This window comes from Colletotrichum scovillei (assembly GCF_011075155.1).
Source record: "Colletotrichum scovillei strain TJNH1 chromosome Unknown Contig00009, whole genome shotgun sequence".
Classification (NCBI taxonomy): Eukaryota; Fungi; Ascomycota; class Sordariomycetes; order Glomerellales; family Glomerellaceae; genus Colletotrichum; species Colletotrichum scovillei.
In genome coordinates this window covers 5,332,060-5,350,885 of record NW_023336267.1, presented here as the reverse complement: position 1 = coordinate 5,350,885, position 18,826 = coordinate 5,332,060, and the positions used below count along the sequence as shown (strand labels likewise).

The window sequence follows — 18,826 nt, the reverse complement described above, 5'->3', positions numbered from 1 at the left end:
ACAGAAGAAAAACAGCAGTTCGCACGCACGCAAGCGTGAGAAGAAGGAACAGAACCCTCGCATCTCGCACGCAACGAAAAGCCTCCGGTGCGTTTCCAGTAAATTAACGCCCGATCGAATCCCGCCAATCGCGGCTACCAGATCCCGCCTTGCCCCAGCTTCCAAACTCCACCTAGTCGACTCTTCTCGGTTACATCGCGGGAACCACCCGGCGCAGCAGCACAGATTACGGCAGTCTAACCCCGCATTTTCCGCCGGCAGTCCATGCTGCTTTGCACGGGTGCCAGGGCAGATTATATCTCCTCGAATCCCGTGCGTTGAAAGCCATGCCGGGGTAGCTGTGGCGCCAAGTGACGTCGGTAAGACTGGACAGAACTGCTGTGCAGTTACGCTTTGTAGTTTGTAGAAGAACGAGATGCCGAAAAAGTTCAGGATAAGTGACGGGCTTCCGTGGACTTTTCAGAACACCTTGAAGACAGAAAACTGATTCGTACTCCAGTTTTCTCATGATAGCTAATCAGATAATCAACTCAGCCATGAAGTCTTGTGTAGAACGTCCCAAGAAACTTTAACCTTTTGAGCATCATCTCATCCACGGCCCCGGTTTCCCCTTCCCCACGTCACCAATAGCCGGGTTGCCCTGATTCGTGGTTCCCAAAACTCCCGAACTGGATGGATCTCGCCCGGGGTCTTGACAGCACCACGATGGGAGCCGCCAATGAAGAGCCGTCACCCTGGGCCTAGCTCACTGTCCGTCCTACCGTTCTGGAGAGTTTATATCGAGAGCGGATATGATCATCGTCCCAATTGGTAACTCTCCCGTGCCAACTCCAGGGGATGAAGACTCTCGTGATCATGTTAGCATATCCTTCCGAGGCAATTGCGGAAGGTAGGCCCACGAAGCGGGTTCGGCATTGGTGACGATTCGTGCGGATACATAGAATGTTCCCACATGAGCTGTGATGTTGGCGGGAGGTTGCTTGTCAATGCCGGGGACCCCGCGCAAGAATAGATGAATGGCAGAAAGATGCAGTCCGGGACCAACAAAGTCAAGTTCAACATAGAACCATCTATAGATACACCGAAAAGCAGGACATATAAAACTTGATCATCCTTCGCCGGTACCACATCTTGTGAGCTTCCAGCCAGTTCCTTATCCAACAATCACACCGAGTTTTCTCTCAGCCTCTGCCCATCCACCATGAAGTTCTCCGCCATCCTCGCGCTCCTCCCCCTGGCTCTCGCCAGCCCGACGCCGACGACCGTCGAGAAGCGCGCGACAACCTACTGCGGTCAGTGGGACTCTGCCGTCACGGGCACCTACACCGTCTACAACAACCTCTGGGGCATGTCCTCGGGCACCGGAAGCCAGTGCACCACCCTCACCGGCCTCTCCGGCAGCAACCTGCAGTGGTCCACGACCTGGTCCTGGTCCGGCGGGCAGTACAACGTCAAGTCGTACGCAAACGCCGTCGTCAACGTCAGCAAGAAGGCCCTGAGCGCGATCAGCAGCATCCCCTCAACCTGGAACTGGAGGTATGTTTTGTTACTCCGTCACTCTGTACTCCTTCCCCAAGAGAAAAGACCAAAGCCATTATCTACACATCAAAACCATCAAGTATGATGACCACTAACACGCCCAAAGCTACTCCGGCACAGGCCTCGTAGCAAACGTAGCCTACGACCTCTTCACCTCCTCCACGGCAACCGGCTCCGCCCAATATGAAATCATGATCTGGCTCGGCTCCCTCGGCGGCGCCGGCCCCATCTCCGCCACCGGCAGCGCCATCGCCACCCCGACCGTCGCCGGCCGCACCTGGAACCTCTACAAGGGCGTCAACGGCCAGATGACCGTCTTCAGCTTCGTCGCGCCCAGCAACGTCCAGAGCTTCAGCGGTGACCTCAAGGCGTTCGCGACCTACCTCATCAACAGCCAGGGTCTGCCTTCCTCCCAGATCCTCCAGAGCATCGGCGCCGGTACCGAGCCGTTTGTCGGGTCGAATGCCAAGTTCACCACGACTGCTTACACTGCTTCTCTTTCTTGAGAGAGAGGCTTCTGATCGGGGTTCTGGGCAAAGTCATGTGACGTTGGATTGGGGGAGGAGGCCCACTGGAAACTGAGACAGACATGTGAGATATGGGAGGGCCAAAAAGAAAGCTGTCTTGAGGACCACATTTCGCTTCACTGTCCATACTTATTTCAAAACAAGTAAATATCACAAATGACCAAAAATTGCGCCTTCACACGAGAGTAAGACGGAACACTAGAAACTCGTTGGGAAAGAGAAAACTTTGGACGGAAAGGAGATTGGTTTTCTTTTTTCTCATCGCCAATAACCAGGCGCTCGATAGTGTGCCATGCTCTGCTGCGCAGAGACCTCAAGCCTTCCCGACCAGAAGCAGTGTCGTGGCCCGGTGGTTGTGCCAAGTTCTGCCACGCCTTCAACGGCAGCCTTCTTCGCAGCCTCGTATGCTGCTCTAGTCTCGATGCGAAACGCCTTGATGGCCTCTAGGACGTCCCGCATACCATGAAGTTCTGCCGCTCTGGGAGGTTTTAACTCTGGTGGCATGACAATGGCGTCCCAAGCCGCGTGGAATATGAGAACCCCTTCCGGTACGCCAGCTTTTACGTGCGCCGGAGTGGCTGGTCCTACTCTGGTTCTAAGCAGTGGGTTCGTCACAAGTTTCATATACTCGTTGACAGCAAGGTGGTTTGACCCCAGAATGCCGTCGCCAACCCAGATTATCCGGTCGAATTGACTCCCGCCCCATGTATCACGGTAGGGTATAGACACGCCCTGGATATCGCTGTAGGGGAATGTGCTCAGACGGACTGTGGCGGGCTGAGTGTGGTGCGTAGCGACTTCGTCGCCCGCTGTTGCTTGCTTTTTCCTCGTGGCTTCAGGCCGTGGCTGAGGCCGGCGCTCGTTGCCGAAGAAGCTGAAGCCCTCACCCTCACCCATATTCAAGAGCTCTTCCGCATCCAAGTCGTCTGCGGCTGAAAAGCCGGCCGGATCCTCAATGGGATCGGCTTCAAACTCTAGACGGAGATGACGCAGGCCATGCAGGAGTACTGGACAACGTCGCGATGATGATTGAGAGGCAGTCTTTCGGATCGCGCGTTCCTGGAGACCAGCCAGTGTGAGAAATTGCACAAGCTTGTCTATCAGTGGCCCTTTGGAGCGACGTGGGATCTTGGTCAGAGTCAGAGACGTCAGCCGGGGGTTCATGTCCGGTTCGAATGTCTGTGGGAAGGCCATCTCAGATCGTTCCCTGACCACTGTCTCGGCTAGCCAGAGTCGTGTCATGGTTGACAACCCATCAGTCTCAAGTGTCGGAATCTGCGTCACGAGCGAATGGTGAATCCTCAGCACACGCAGATTGGACGAGAATACGGGCCTGAAGACGTGCGCGCAGCCCAGAGCGCCGCGCAGAGTGACGTTCTTGGGCCATGGGAGGAGATGCTGCTGCTTCAAAGCAGATCCTTGGACTGGTAGAAAGAACGGAGCATCGCACGAGAGCTCTTCTAGTTGGCCTTGCGAGCTACGCAGCAGTCTCTCCACACCTGAAGAAGTGATTTGAGTGTCTGAGATGTGCAGATGGGTGATCCCGGTGGGTGCAGAGCAGACGTCGAGGTACGGCAGGTCTGACCAGTCAGGCACCGGATGATCCATGCCTCCCGCAGTTGCGGCCTTAACGTAGTCCACACTGTCTCGCCTCAACGGAGTTCTGCCATTGGCTCGCACTGCTTCATCTTCTTGTAAATTGCGACCCGCAGCGACAGAGTAAATGGGAGCATCCACAAAGTGCCGCTCTGCATCGCTAAAGGTTGCGCTTGAGTCGGATTCTTGGATGAACATGAATGGCCCGAATGTGTCGTTTCCTTGACCATCAAAGATAGGTTTGCCCTCGGTCATGAATCGAGACTGAGACCTCAAAGATGGACTATTGAAGCAAAGTGCAGCAAATTGGCCGACAACACCGTCTGTTATTCTGTTTTCGCTGATGTCCAGACTCCAGAGCGAGCTCTTGAAAGCCTGGAAGAGCATCAAAGCCAAGGAGTCGTTGATCTCCCGACGCCTCACCTTGAGGACCTTTAATCTGCGTAGGTTGCGTCGTCCGTGAGCTGCAGCAATCAGAGGCTGCAGAGAACCTGGCAATCCGGAAACGTCTAGAAGGACTAGCTGCTGGAGCTTGTCCGACGCATAGAAGCCGTTGGGGAGTTGATTTTGACAATGAGCGACACTAAGAACCAACAAGCCTTGACGAGACTCTGGTGGTGTCATGTTTGCTTCGGACGCTGGGATGGAAGCCAAGAAGGCGGGGTCCGCCTCGGCATGTCCGTCTAAGAGGATGCATCTGAGATTCGGCAATGTCTTGGAGAGTTGACGCAAAGTGTGAGGTATTGTCCTGCTGCTGCTGTCGGACGAGAAGTGGGCAGTGTCTTTTGCAAACTCGCGAAAGTCAAGCGTCATGATCAGAGCCAGGGTCTTTGGCCGCAGGCGCTGCATGCGGTCGAAGATAAATGTTAGGTACCATTCCAGGTCTTTAACACTCAACCGAAATAGTAGCAACAACGTCAGCAAATGGTATTCTTTAGTTTGACGGGTGTAGGTTGAGACAAACTTACCGTCACTTGGATCCAGTCCCAACCGTCGAACGGCGACTAATGGATCGTTCCAAAGGCGGGGTGCGAAGACGGCTTGGAAACGTTGATTCACAGAACAAAGACTAGTAAAGTCCTTGTCTGCAACGTATGGTGCCACCAACTCAAGCCAGTCGAGTTTACTGACGGCATCCTGATACGATGGCAGCGTGGCCATGATGGTGTTGGTGGCTTTGTTCACACCTTCTACTTGAGACCACTTGGGACTCCCATGCCAGGATCATGGGGTATGTAGCAGACAATGAAACAGCTTGCTGCCTTTCTCTACTGGTTTGGGGACCAGTCCAGGCCGAAACAGCCGCCGATGCAGAGAAGCAAACGTGGGTGCGTTTACTGCTTGACAATCGTGCTGGAGCGAGATGAACGGGCGATACGTTACAGCGGCCGATCAAACAGTCGATGGTCGATGTGAAGCTTGCATTACGGACGGCATGCGCAGCTAGTCGCAATATGGAAAAGTGCGAGTGTGGCATCCACGAGACTGAGGCTGGGAAAAGCAAAATGGCGTGAGAGTCGTGGGATGGTCGTCGCCAGACATGAGAATGATGCGGATTCCGTTCCAGTGAACAATGGCGCGCGGGCCAGGCTGCGGCCCAGCAGGATATCGACAGTTCTTTGAAAGCGGGCTATCGGGGGTTGTGCTCGAGAGGCGATGCAGCGACGCTGGATGCTGAGAAGTAGGGGGCAAATGCAGGAATGAAGTCGAAGCCACGCCGGTTGGAAATCGTTGAGGATGACCTTCAGCAGATCTGCTTTGATGAAGTTCAACGACAAGCCGCAATCGTCCCGAAGCAAAGACGAGCCTTCAGACGGGGTAGACACGTGGTTGACATGGGAGCGCCCGGCGACAGTGGTAGGGCATGGGAGCGGTGCTGTTGAGGTGATTGTTCGTTGCGTGTGACGACTGTCGGGCAATCATTGCTGGGAGTCTGGGACTGGGCGTGTAAGATTGCCCCGATTGCTTCTGTCGCCTCACATTCAGTGATCTGCTTGCTCTGCCGTGTCTGCTTTCTTCGCCTGGCTTGCCTTGTTCTGGGCGATCGGTCGGGTGGTGTTGGTTGACGTCAGCAGCAGCTCGAGGCTGGGGCTATGCATGCACGCATGTCAACGCGGTTTGTCCGTCCCGCACGTATCGCAGATGACCAAGGGTTTGACTGTACGACTGCAAGGTAATATCCGTAATCCGTACACTGCAGGGCCAAGAGGTGTGGGAAATCCGAAGACAGGAATGCGCGGGGTTCGGAAAAGAATGCCGTCGTCAACCGGGCGAAAGTGCGAACCCGTGACCGTAGCGCGTGCTTACCTAAGGTAGAAACATCTCCGCTGGAAGCTGGAAGGTCCCGAATTACCTAAGCCGTCGATGGATACGTACCTCGGGAGCCCCCGGCGTGTCCGGCGTCTTCTTCCCGTGGCTAACGCGGCAAAGCCGGCATTGGCAATGGACGGGAGTGCCGTAAGGTCACGCCAGAGTATCCTCCCAGCTAACCTCACGAGACGACATATCCCGAAGCTAACATTGACTTCGATAGTTCTAGTCTACGCGAGCCGAGTCCGTCTGATAGCTCACGCAATGCGGAGCCGTGTGCGGTAGGCGGGTCCGACCAGCAAAAAATGACAACGGCCAGGGTCCTTCTAAGCTTGCAAGCCACCTTCGGCGCTAAGTCTCCGGAGCTGCGCCCCGGCCTGGTGCCCACACAGCCAATTGCGTCGGAGTCTCCACTCCGTGGCTCGTAAGCTTCCAGCCAATCCCGCTCCGTCTGTACCCCCGCATCCGATGGTCCCAAGAGGCCGAGACCCGGCCGACAGCCGGCGCTGTCCCCGCATCGTCGCACGGCGCACCTAACGGCTTCCCACACCAGGAAAAAGTTCAGAGTAACCGTAGGTTTTCCCTCGCGCTTTGGTGACACCATCAGAAGAACTACGGACGCAGCTCCGTAGGTCCACCACACCAATGACCACACATCTTAGTTCATCCATTCACCAGCCCCCGAATGAGAAAACCATCATCCTTCTGACCAGACAACCACCCCGTCACGACATCATCTAACGGATCATGGTTTGTTATTCTCATCTCTGTGCGGCTAGTCAACCTCTTTGACATGGAAAACAAGGCACACATCCTAGCCACACAGCTCCAAGCTCTCCAAAGTACCTCTGTCCGCGTAGTGCAGCGCGAATGCCCGCAATAGACTGAATCACTGACTCAACGACTAAACGAACCTAACCGGAAACCCCAATGGATTGAGGCATATTCTAACGACCACGAACGATCCTCTCCTCTGCCGCATCTTGCTTGTCAAGCGTCCGCCCGTCCACCCGTCCCACCCTCACGCATTCAACTTCCACCGGACGGCATACGCTAAGAGAAACGACGAAAAGATGCCTCAGAAGGATTAGGCCTTGTTTTGATAACGTTACCTCGGCACATGGACAACTTCCCGGTTCTTATCTCGTACGTACGTCGTACTCCCCGAAGTCGCAACAGCAGCCTTCTTCCTTTCGCTCTGCAACTCCTGGTACCTTGCCTTGGTGACACGAGGTCCCACTGCCCATGTCTCTGCACGATGAGATGCTGCAGCACACCAGATGCAGCGGCTGCCCGAATCCGATGGGCTGCATGCCGCCCCCCTTGCGAACGCCGCGCCCTCTTGGGATTTTCTTGTCCCTTCCAGGGCACCAGGGCACCAGGGGTGAGCAGAAGGCCAGAGGGGACACAGGGGACACATGCATCTCGTCCTGACAAATTCCCGCTGTCCTACCTATCATTGTCCTGGACTCCTGCATGCTGGCCTGCCTGCAGCTTGCCCACCGACAGCGGACATTTTTGCATCTTCAGTGGAACACTGCCATCCCATCCCGTGCGAGAGCAGCACTGCACCAATAGTAGCACCAGCAGCACCAGCGCCATACCTCTCCTGGCAGGGTAACCTGTCGTGCCTGTGTAACGACGGCGACGACGTCGACGTCGACAGCGCTGAGCGACGAACCCCCTCCCCTGCCCATATCCCGAGAATATGGTCAAGATCGACGGTTTGACAGGGTCGCCGCAGGCTCCGAATGCCGACGCTCAGGCCAGCCTGACTGGGCTGCCTGGACGCGCTACCACCCTACCAACCTGCCAACCTCTGGACCTGGGAACCCCCAGCTGCCCATCCATCAGCTCTCGAACCTCGACTCATCTCATCTCTCGACCAGTTGTTGCACCGGAACGGCCGTTCGGACAAGGTCACCAAGGTCTAGGCATTTCCGGGGTGGAGTACTCCGTACGTGCGAGTGTGTACCGAGTATGGTGTGCGTGTGTGGTTCAACTGCAGCACTGCTTAATCAAACACGCTTTGCGCCCGTAATACCGAGAGAAGCAGTGTTCAGTCTCGTCTCACTCTCTGAGATTGAGTTGTAGTTTTCCCCGCTGCCCTGCTACTCACTCGCTCTCTCGCCGTTTTGCACAGCACAAGGCCCTGCGTTCCTGAGTCAAATTCGCTGCTGCTGCTGCTGCTGTCTTTCATCGCCATGCAAACGCCCTCGGCTCGTCTTTCTTTCATCGCCAATCAAAGCGAACCCCCGTCACGTAGGAAAGGAAAGATTGACCACATGGGAATAGTTACACAGCAGCCCTCCGTTCCCGACCAACCACGAGGCTCCCACGATTGGGCGATCCGTTTCGAAACACAAGAGGCCAGACGGAGATTTCTCTTTCGTCCTATGTTGCAATTCGGAGTCACCTGTCAAATGTCACGTCGTCCAGTCACTCTGGCTGCTACCTACAGGGCAAACCCAGGCTTGCCAGGCTACAGTAGTTCTCTTTCGTCCGGGGTGGCCCTGCTCAAAATGACCGACTCCCGCCTTTTTTCTGCCCATCGGGCATCGGCTTTTGACCCTGTCAGGCTTGCTGTCTCCTCCTCCCAAGTTCATCCTCCTCTCTCTCTCCCCTTCGCCCCTGGTCGATTGGTTCCCCCTCCCCTGCCTCTGATCATCTTGCCCCTGTCCATTCCATCATTCGCATCGGTTCGTAACCTTCGTCGCCCTGTCGAAACTATCAAGAGGCCCCCTAGATTCCAGAGCAACCATTGTACCACCAGGTCCCAACTTTCTGCCATAGATGGATACCTCTTTTCGTAAAACCTACCTTGCCCCTGCTTTCCCACCAACCCTATTTCGTGATCCCGTCAATCATCCCGATTCGCGCGGGACGTAATCCTGATGACGGAAGCTTGCCTGTAAGAATGGGGGCATTTTTTGAACTACGCAACTACGGTTGAACTAACCACACACGCCGATGAACTAAGCCATAGACCAGTATCCGTAGTCTCTCTCTCTCTCTCTCTCTCCCCATCTAGCCCGAAATGAACGTTTCCCCAAAACCCTGACGGCCTGAACCGCACCGTTTGCCCCTCTCCTCCCCGCCCGCTCCCGGCTCTCGACTCGCGTCCCGGATCGTCCACGAGTCCAGGTCACGACGGGGCAACTTACGAGAGCCTGACTGGGCGAAAAGAGGCAGAAAGAGAGTTTTCGTCATAGCCCTGGTCCTGGACAAGAGCATGGAATAAGACCATAAGAGAGGCTATCAAGCACGTTCGTCCCCATCATTAACCCTAACCCCTACCTAGTTCTCTTGACGTTCCTCCTTGGCGGATGGAGCAAGAAAAGTAGCGGTGGTGCCTTGTAGTCTCGACTCTTGCAGCAGAAAAGAGAGAGAAAGAGAGAGAAAGAGGAAAAGGAACGACGCCAAAATCTGAGACAAGCATGCCTTCGCTCTGGCCGTGCCTTGATCTTGACCCCCTGGCCCTGTCTATTCCATCACCCGTCCACGGTTCCACCTCGACCACATACGCGTTTGAAAGTGGGGAATCTTGGGTGACCCGGGCGGTGATCGTCAAGTTCACCTACCGAGACGAGAATGGGACGAGAGGGCACCTCAGCTGAAGGTTGTCCGTTGTCAGATTGATGATTGCAACGCTGTTACAATAGTTACGCGTTGACCACTACCACGGTCTCCCACAAGGCCAAGATGATCCTACGAGATCGGGTAGTATCGAGCCCAAAAAATCAGATATCACCTGCAGTAGGTATGCATACATCAAAGCAGTACCAAGATTCTGACGGGCAAAATCGTCTCCATTGAGTCTAGACTGGTTTACTTTTTGGGAGACTGCAAAGACGTAGCTGAAGGATGAGATTCCCCAACAGCTTAACCTGTCAAGTCCACGCCATGCAGACGAGATGTGATAGGAGTTCGGATGCCACCTATCCTGCGTCGCTCTGCTCTCGGACTTCAGCTTTCTTCGTATCATCAGTACGTAAAGTAGGCAGTAAAGTGCCTGGATGTAGTGATCAAAGACCCGCACTCGGGGAAACTATCGGGTTTCTTTCATCTTTTGATCTTCGAACCTTGTTATCTCTCACATTTCTCAGTAGTGACAATCTAAACTGTAGAAACAATAGTGATCTCTTTCGTATCCTCGCAAACCCAGTAGAAAAGGGTAGTTATTCAGTACAGAGTAATAGACCACTCTTCCCCTCCCGTGTCCCCATTTTTCGCCGTTTGAACCCCCAAAAGTAAGACAAAGTTGGCCTCCTTCCCGGTATCCCCTACTCCTAGTTTTCGCGCCAGAGACAGGATCTTCCCTTTAGTATCCTCCTTCCCCTCTCTCTCTCCCACTCCCGCCGATGTTTTTGATTGGTACTCATACGACTTCGTTTTGGAACGTCTTTTCAATCGTTAAGAATATATGTAAATCTTGTGAGTTTTTTGTGTGTGTAGGTTGCAGTGTGTTTGTGTGTGGGTTGATATTTCTCCGCGGCAATCGTAAAAATGCATGTAAAGTCGTTGCGCAGGGACGGTTGGCGGGATGTGTTGACAACCTCCGATGGGAATTCCAAGCGTCTCTCTCTGATAAGCAAAAGCATCCTCCCCAGTTTGATCCATACAGTAGAGAAACAAGTAACGTAGAAATAAACAAAAAGTGACAAAATACACCCAAACGGTTTGCCAAATGTACGCCCAAGAAAAAAGGCAATGTTTCGTGCAACAGAATTATTACAGGTTGGAAAGGCAAAAAAGATTTGTGTTTGTTGCAGCAATGTTGCAAGGATGAGCAACATGCAGAGAAGTGGCGTTCGCATCCTCGTTGGGGATCCTGGGAATTGTCTTGGAAATAAAGAGAAGCAGCCTATCGCCATGGGAAATCCCGACTTGGCGTTTCTCGCTGCCCCTCTTTCTCGGCCGGAGTGGCTCTCGAGTTCCCAGTGGCCCCCAGGAAACGTCCCGTAACACCCCGGCTCGAGGTGTCTCACTCCAGCAGCAGAGCAGTAGAGATAGAGTAAGAAACTTTGATGTTTCTCTCTCTCTCAGTTCTTGTTGCTGCCGCTACTGCTGGGGCTTGAGCTGGTGCCCGTCTTGACGCGCTTGCGGCTCTTGCTCTGCAGGCACATCTCGTCGTAGAGCTTGGCGGCCTTTTCGTTGTACGGCGTCCTGCTGCTCTTGCCCTGCTTGTGGAGAAGGAGATGGGAGACAAAGTTGTCGCGGCGCTCCTTGAACACGTGGTTGCAATTTGTTGCAGGGCACGTGTAGAGCTCAACCTCCTTTTCGTGGGTGCTGAAACATGTGTTAGCGGCGTTGTGATTGTGGCTTTGAGTAATGAAGTAAATACTTACGCCTTGAAGTGTCGCTTGAGATGCTCCTTTCTCTTGAAAGTCTTGGTGCAGTCGGGATATGTGCAACGCTCCCGTCTAGGCGCCACGTGACGGACCTTCATTGAGCCGCACTCGAGGACAGAGCCATCCTGGTTGACCTGGATGGACCTCAGTTGCCGCAGGGCCTCCATGTCGTTCTGGTTCTTCTGGAGTGCGAGGGTCTTGCGCTGGACCTCAGCGAAGAGCTTGCGCCTGGGGTCCTGGCGGTGGTGGTATGCAGCCGCTGAGGGGGGAGTGAGGCGGGGGATAGGGGAGTCTGTGGTCTCGCGCTTGACGGAGCTGCTGTTGCCGCCATGCATGGCCTGAAGGGGCGACGTTGAGGGCGTAGCCTCATTGCCAAACATCATGATGGGGCTCTCGCTGCTGCAGGACCAGATGTGAGCGTTGCTGGGTGTGGAGCTCGGGAGGCCGCGGTGGGGAGTCGGCATCACGAAGGGTGATGAGCTCAGCTCCGGGTGAAGAGAGTATTGCTCAGCATGGTGGTGGTGATGTTGTTGGTGCTGGTGTTGCTGCTGGTGAGGGTGAGGCGAGGACATGCCGGGCATGCAGTGGGAGTTGAGGGTAACGTGAAGCATTGTGTTGTAGTCAAGATGGTCCATGCCGTAGCCTGCACTCTGCCTCCTTGAGGGGGTGACATGTGTTGAGGCATACTGCATGGGCATCTGGATCTTCACCTCGTCGGGCTTGGGGAAGTAACCCTTGTGATCTTGTGATGGGGCATGGTCGAAGGTGAAGGAGCTGTGGGAGGAGAAGGAAGCGTCGAAGTCAATGCTGGACTGGCTGTGATCGTGAGGTGTTGAGCGGCCAGAGCGAGGAGTGAAGGGGCCGTTGGGGTCGTAGACAGAGGAGGCGGCAGAGAAGCTTGGTGTTGTAGTCCCGCAGCTCATGGAACCGTCAAAGCTAAAGCTGGTCTCGGGGCCACCAAAGGTCTCCATGATTCCCTCAATGGAGTGGTCCTGCTCCTGTTGCCAGAGGTGCGAGTGCGACATCATTGTGTGAGAGTGTGTGTATGTTGTTGATTGTTGTTGCTTACTCGCTGTTGTTCGAGAGAGGGGGTGAATTCGTTTCTGAAGAGGGAGCGAGTTGTCCGGTTAAAAGTAAGATGAAGAATGATGGGATAATGGAAGCGTTCCACAGACGAGCAGTCGAGGCAGTATTATATCGTGGGACGGAGGGGGACGGAGATGAAGATGACGCCCCTAAAGAGTGATGGACAGGTATATTCTCACAAATTGGGGAAATAGTGTCATCAATACAACAGCTGGGAGAGACAGAGAGCCCCAGATAGGAATGTATCGAGGTCTGAGTACGTGATAGTGGAGGTGGAGTGGAGCGTGGGAGGGAGAGCTGCGAAGAGCCAGCCGGGGGGTGTAGGTGTGGGAAGAATGGGCGTGGAGTTTGAAGACGTGATGGTGGTGGTGGTGGGGGAGGAGGGGAGGGGAAGGCAGAGACACACAGAGAGAGAGGCTCTAATCTCCTTCGCGGGATCCACCAATCTATGGACGAGAGGATGGTGAGGGTCTAAAGCAGAAGAGCGTTTCTTGCGGCGGGAAGAAGAGGGTCCAGTCCAGTTCAGTCCAGTATGTTTCGTCGTCCCTGAGAAACAATGAGACGATCGCCCGGTCCATGAACGCAGACCCACGTACATATAGGTGTCAGATCAATGGATTAGCTGAACCAGGTACGGTACTCTGGGCGGCTCAAGCTGTTGATCCAAAAAGACAAGCTCGAGCCAGTTGCTCTCTTGTTCGCCTATGATTCTTGATCCCGGCATGGCAGGCGAGAGACAGAGACACAGAGAGAGATAGAGGGACAGGCTCAGGGCTATGCCTGTCTGCATGGGTTCTGAGTTGAGAAAGCAAAGAGTCCAAATCTGGAGCAACTGGCAGGGTACACAGCCGAGTCCAAGTTTGGGGCTGCTGGGATACGGATACATCATGATCAAAGTACCCATTCGTCAAGCCCAGACAGCCAAAATCCTACTCTATCTTGGGTTGCAGTTTGTGTGGATTACCCTTGTCCTTGGGGGGGATTCGTAGTGATCGAGTCAACTTTGACCGGGGTTGACCACGGCCGAGGAACTGCTGCCAGGCAGCTGGAGACTCGGAGAACCAACCGGGGGACACATTCGACGAAGAAGAAAGAGTACCTGCATGAACCGCTTCTGCTTGTTCAAGGATCGCGGGTTGGTGAAGGGTGAGGATGATGGACGACAAGGGGGGGTAGGGTGGATGGTTGACAATCCACACGCTCTTGAATCTTGGTTCGGAGACATGGCTCTATCGTTCTCTGTATCCATCTCCAGATTTGGACGTCCGAGCATTGCAAGACAACCGGTAGACTTCCACTGGTGAGGTCGGAAAGAAGCAGGGAGGCCGGAAGGGCCCCATTGTCAGACGTGAGAGCAAGAACGCGTCTCCGGTTTTTCTACTACTAGCTGGCTAGCTATCAAAGGTACATGACACCGCGGGCCAAAAACAGCCCATGGCGAGCGGGACAGACAGCTGCAGTGGTAGTGGTGGTGGTGGTGGTGGTGGGGTTCCAGAGAGGACAGAGAAAGCGTATGTCTGTGAGATAGCCTTGGGCGGAGGGGAAGGGGAGACTGGGATGAACGGGAGGCCGCGAGAGAGTGTGTGTGAGAGTGGGGACGCCCAGACGTAGTTGGCTGCCGTGTATGTCTTTCAGCATCTGGCTCTATGTTTGAATGTGTGTAACCTTGGGGAATGGAGACACGCCTGTCAAGGAATGGAAGAAGTGATAACTTGATACGTACGACACTCACTGGCCGAGAATTTGGCCAGCTGTGGTGTGAGACACCAGGCACAGGCCTCCCCTCTGCCCCCCTGATGCAAGCTCTTTTGCCTTTGGGCAATAATCGGCCCTCTTCCTCTTCCTCTCTCTCTTGCTGACGACGGAGTATGTATGATGCAGTTGAGACACAGTGCAGAAAATGTGAAAAGTGACGAGGGCCTGAAGAGCAGGCCGCAGGACGCGAAGGAAGAAAGAGAGAGGCAAGAAAAGCAAAACCCAGTAGTCCGGCGCTGCGGACCCCGGTCGAATCCGCATGCCATCTTGACACGGAGCTCGCACAGTGAGGTGGAAGAAGATTTACCTGACGTAAGGTATGCATGCACATTTTCACTTGGTACGGCATGGCTAGTTGGTCTCAACTTACTACTCTCTCTCACTGTTATGATGGATAATAGTGGTGGGTGAGTGAGTGAGGAAAAGAGGCGCTGAAACAGGGACGATGCAGATGAGAGATGTGCAAAAAGCAAAGATGAAGCGATTCTGAAGGAGACGGACTCCAAGCCAGAGGGGACTAGAACTGCGAGAGGACCAAAACGAGTAAGAATGACCGGAATGTTGTGTGAGAAAGAAGCGCACCAAGGCAGAAAGCCATTGGCAAGAGATAGACAGACGGCAAGCTTGCAAGCAAAAAAAAGGTTGAGAAGGGAGAAGGCGGGAAAAATGATGGAGCGACGGAAAGTTATCGTTCGACTCGGGTCGCTTGAGTCAGGGACGCACCGTAAGTTAACGACGGGCTGAATATTGGGCGATGTGAGATTTGATAGCGTTTCTTTCGGTGTTGGTGTTGCTACCTCTCTCTCACTCACTCACTCGCTCTCTCACTGTGAGCAAGGTGGGTAGTGTGAGTGAGATGAGAGAGAAGGATGGAGGGTGATTGAATTGGCGAATGGGCGGGAGAATGGCAGAAACACACACACACCTGTAGGCCCTGGACACGGCAAAAACGGGCAGAACATGGGCCTGCCGCTTCTCCACCAACCAGATCGGCCAATTGGCAAGACTCATCGACGAGATGCCTGCCGTTGATCCCTCATCTCATTGGTTCCCAGCTCATGTGAGAAGCCTTTTGATGTTGTGTGAGAGTGCTTATGTCATCTAATCTCATCTCATCTCATCCACCCTTTCACTCACGCCCTCCCCTCACTCATCGAGTCGACGAGTCCCATGTCTTCTCTCCCCCCCATTCAAAAGCCTCGACACAATGGGAACATGACGGGGACCCTGGACAGCCCTTCCCAGAAAGCCACCAACAAGGGCTGCGATCAAGGCACGCAGGCACGCTTGAAAGGAAAAGCGGGGATAGATTCAGACACCATTGGCCATCCATGTTTAGACCCCCAAAGATCATTGACAAGGGCAGGGCGGCTCATCAGTAAACCATCCACACCCACCCACACACACACACACACACACACACACACACACCCCTCTCCATCATATTCATCGTCACCATATTCTCTCTCTGTCTCTTTTACTAGGTATGTACGGCTGTGTCTCTTTCTCTCATCCAGGACCCATGTCGACCATCATTCTCATCTTGCCCACGCCCTAAGAGGCCCGGCGAGGTGCTCTACGCCTCTACGCCACCCCTCTCTAGCCTACCAACAAGTTAGAACTCCCGTCTGTGGTGGCTCGCCGGCTCGCCGCCTGGGCTTGGCTGTGCCGCTGTCTACTATGTCTAGACGTCCTTCAATCTTTCAGTCTGGGCTGGTCCCCGGCGCTGCTGCACGCTTGCTGCAAGTCCTCCGATTCCTGGGACGAGCTATAACCTGTCGGCCAGCCTTAGTCTCCGATTCCGATGCTTTTGGAGGCTTTTTTTTTCTTGCACCCTCTCCGGTCCTACGTTAGGCCCGGGAAACAGGACGGACGCCAGACTGATAGAGACTGGTTCGAGAGGGCAAAGAACGCGAAATAGAGTCAGACGAGAAGGACCCTTTCAAAACATTTGGTCCAATGTTGACCAGCCACAGCCAAAGGGAAGGGCAAAAGGCAAACTATCAAAAACTGCTAGCGTCGTCGGCATCTGATCCAGCGTTAGCAAAGTAAAAGAGAGAAAAACACACACTCGCGTCTAAACAACACGCGCTACTTGGCGCGCCGCCGTCCAAAGGGATCCCCGCTGAACAGCCTCGCGCGCGCCGCCATCCCCAGTCGTCCAACTCAGGCACCCGAGAATCCGTGCGTCTGCCGTCTCGTCCGTGTGTCTCTTTTCTCGGTCGTCAAAATCCATTGTGGATAGGTATCCGTAGTGGTCTCCATATCGAGTGGTGTGCCTGGCTCAGTTCCAGTAGCCGGCGAGGAAGTGGATGATGGAAGGATGGAGGATGGGCAAATCCCGTCTCTCTCTTCGCAACCCAGCACCGCATCGCATATGCTAGATGGTGAATATCCCGTATGGATATTGCCAAGCAAAGAGAATCTGTCACTATTAACCCACTTTGGCTCTCTGCATCCCCCCTGTCGAGCTGCAGTCAGTTCGCCCACATCCGTGATCGACGTCAAGCTGCCGGACCCGAGACTGTCGCTCAGGTGAACAGGGTTGCCCATGTCCCGCTTCCTTTCCCCCCCATGCCATGGTTATCGTACGCATTTTCCCTTCTCACCTCTTTCTCGCTCTCTCCTTCTGTCTCTTTCGGATTTCCCATCCCGCACCGATCGCCGTCACGGCTCACGAACGGCCCCGAGCTTCCCATACTGCTGCCAAATACCTGGCAGATCACCCGGCCTGGTGGGGAAGCGGGCATGGGGGGGTAGACGCGAAAGCCCTGGCCAAGATGGCACCGGGCAAGGCAGACGTGGAGAAAGAGGATGATCCGCACTCGCTATCTCACTCCAAGATAGGAACCATTGTGAATAGGACGGACCAGAATGGGATCCCTTCACTGCCCCTCCTCCATCAAATATCACCGAAGTCATGACGGGAAAGCTGGAGGTGTGCGTGTTCCTTGTGCTTGTACCTGGCGTCGTCGTTGTCGGCTCTTGCTTGGCTCCCTGTCCTCGTCAAGGTTGTCCCCCCCGTCCACCCACCGTTCCCGCCCAGCCTCTCACACAGATCCAATCCAATCACTCAATCCAGGTTAAAGCTTATACGACCTTAATTCGGACGAACTCTTTCCCACCACCACTACCACATGGCCGCTCTTTGTTCAATCCCGCACGGAACCGTTTCTCGCTCCCATCGGATTTTGGCCAAAGGGCTTGGTCCAACGGTCGACGATCATCATCACGACAACGACGCCGTCATTGAGAATCGTCCGATTTTGACAACTTATTTCTGGGACAAAGCGCAGAAAAAAGACGTTGCTTCCCATACAACGACAGCCGTTCAGCCCGTGACTGTCTCCATAATACCAGTACGTCTAGCTCGATTCATCCCATCGACATCTCTGTTCAGTATCCGTACGCTTGTATTAGCCTCCCCCGCGGCTCTTAGTCGGCTACACAACAATAAGCCTTCTTCCTTGAAGTTCCTAGCTCCAGGTGTCTCCAGGTGCCGCCGGCATCCTCCTCTTCTGTTTCCAAATTCCATGATTCAAAAACCCCATCCGCGCCTCCGACGTTAGTGGCCCATGTTTCGTGTCCCTTGAACAGAGGCGGCAGCCAAGGAAAGAAAGGGCAGTCTAGCAACCTTCGGCCGTTAGTCCACCACCACCACGACCGCACAAGAGAGTCTAGAGAAGGAGGGGAGGGAAGAAGTGACACAAGACTACCGGTTCAAACGAATTGACTTTCCACAAGGTCTATCTATCTGTCTCTCTGCGGCTTTCGCCGCTCCGCAGTCTGACTCTCCTCCTTTTTGCCCTTCTCATAGTACTGTCGAGTTCCCACAACGCGTGTCAAACGAGACCTGTCTTTTTCGGCGTTGGCCTTGCAAGAGAAGTCTTGTGTGAGGCTTCAAAACTCCATCCACACACACAGGATCACATCCACGCAGCAAAATTCTCTTTACTTTTCTTGATCCTGAGCACACGCGAGAGGAATGCTCAGGTTGGCCCCCTTTTTCCTTGTTATGTGTAAGAAAACGCCCGCCCCCCAGTCATGACGCGTGGGAGGTCTCTCCCATTGTGTTTCCAACGCAAGGTAGACAGAGAGAGAGAGAGAAAGACAAGTGAGAAAAGTCTTTACTTTGCCACGACTTCTCGAGAGGAACGCAACAACTCTCGCGCGAGCGACGCAGGTTTTCAGAGGGGTCTCACCATCGTGGCCCGCGTAACCCGCGTTCCTGGCCGGAGCTGGGCCGTCGGTCTCGCTCGACCACCCTCTTTCCTGTCTGTCCCTCTCTTTCTCTCGCTCTCTAGCATTCTAGCTCTATCTTCTCCGTAACTACCGTATCAAGTCCCTCTTGCCCTGGACCCCTCTTTTTTCGCCCACATCCGCCGCGTCGTCTGGTTCGGATTGAACCCCGTTAGCCTGGACTCAAAATCGATCTCTGTACTACCACAAGGCACTTGCGATTCAGATGCTACACTAGAGTCCCATCATCGCTTGCCCTTGGCCCCTCACTCTCTCACACACTCAATGGACTGTTGCCCACATCGTTTGCCCACATCTTCGCCCCTCTTGAGCATTCGGTCCAGACAAGGTCAGTGAAAGTAAGTTCGGCGAAGTGCCTATCCCGCCAACTTGGGACGAGCAGATGACAATGTTCCGAGGATT

At 54.4% G+C, this 18,826-nt stretch overlaps 3 protein-coding genes across 3 annotated transcripts; 1 reads left to right on the top strand and 2 right to left on the bottom strand.

The window, feature by feature from the left end:
* Positions 1 to 987: 987 nt before the first annotated feature.
* On the bottom strand, positions 988 to 5,869 carry HER10_EVM0012931 (uncharacterized protein). Its single transcript, XM_035482307.1, has 2 exons — positions 4,631 to 5,869; positions 988 to 4,546 (listed from the first exon to the last, which is right to left on the bottom strand). Exons 1-2 carry the CDS (start codon positions 4,821 to 4,823, stop codon positions 2,325 to 2,327), a joined length of 2,415 nt encoding a protein of 804 aa, XP_035330260.1. The 5' UTR covers positions 4,824 to 5,869; the 3' UTR covers positions 988 to 2,324.
* On the top strand, positions 1,202 to 2,045 carry HER10_EVM0006606 (glycosyl hydrolase family 12; the record flags this gene model as incomplete). Its single annotated transcript, XM_035476187.1, has 3 exons — positions 1,202 to 1,371; positions 1,402 to 1,536; positions 1,646 to 2,045. The coding sequence occupies 3 exons, from the start codon at positions 1,202 to 1,204 to the stop codon at positions 2,043 to 2,045; spliced, it is 705 nt and encodes a 234-aa protein (XP_035329498.1).
* A 4,349-nt stretch (positions 5,870 to 10,218) lies between the features above and the next one.
* On the bottom strand, positions 10,219 to 13,101 carry HER10_EVM0008393 (uncharacterized protein). The gene is made up of 2 exons (XM_035477918.1): positions 11,321 to 13,101; positions 10,219 to 11,261 (listed from the first exon to the last, which is right to left on the bottom strand). The coding sequence occupies exons 1-2, from the start codon at positions 12,349 to 12,351 to the stop codon at positions 11,015 to 11,017; spliced, it is 1,278 nt and encodes a 425-aa protein (XP_035329732.1). The 5' UTR covers positions 12,352 to 13,101; the 3' UTR covers positions 10,219 to 11,014.
* Positions 13,102 to 18,826: the final 5,725 nt, after the last annotated feature.

Bases quoted from the DNA above. Each gene is read 5' to 3' on its own strand.
- HER10_EVM0012931 (XM_035482307.1), bottom strand. From the start codon at position 4,823: ATGGCCACGCTGCCATCGTATCAGGATGCCGTCAGTAAACTCGACTGG. The intron at 4,547-4,630 runs GTAAGTTTGTCT...TGAGTGTTAAAG, and splicing joins GGGACTGGATCCAAGTGACG to ACCTGGAATGGTACCTAACA.
- HER10_EVM0008393 (XM_035477918.1), bottom strand. From the start codon at position 12,351: ATGATGTCGCACTCGCACCTCTGGCAACAGGAGCAGGACCACTCCATT. The intron at 11,262-11,320 runs GTAAGTATTTAC...CACATGTTTCAG, and splicing joins CTCAAGCGACACTTCAAGGC to CACCCACGAAAAGGAGGTTG.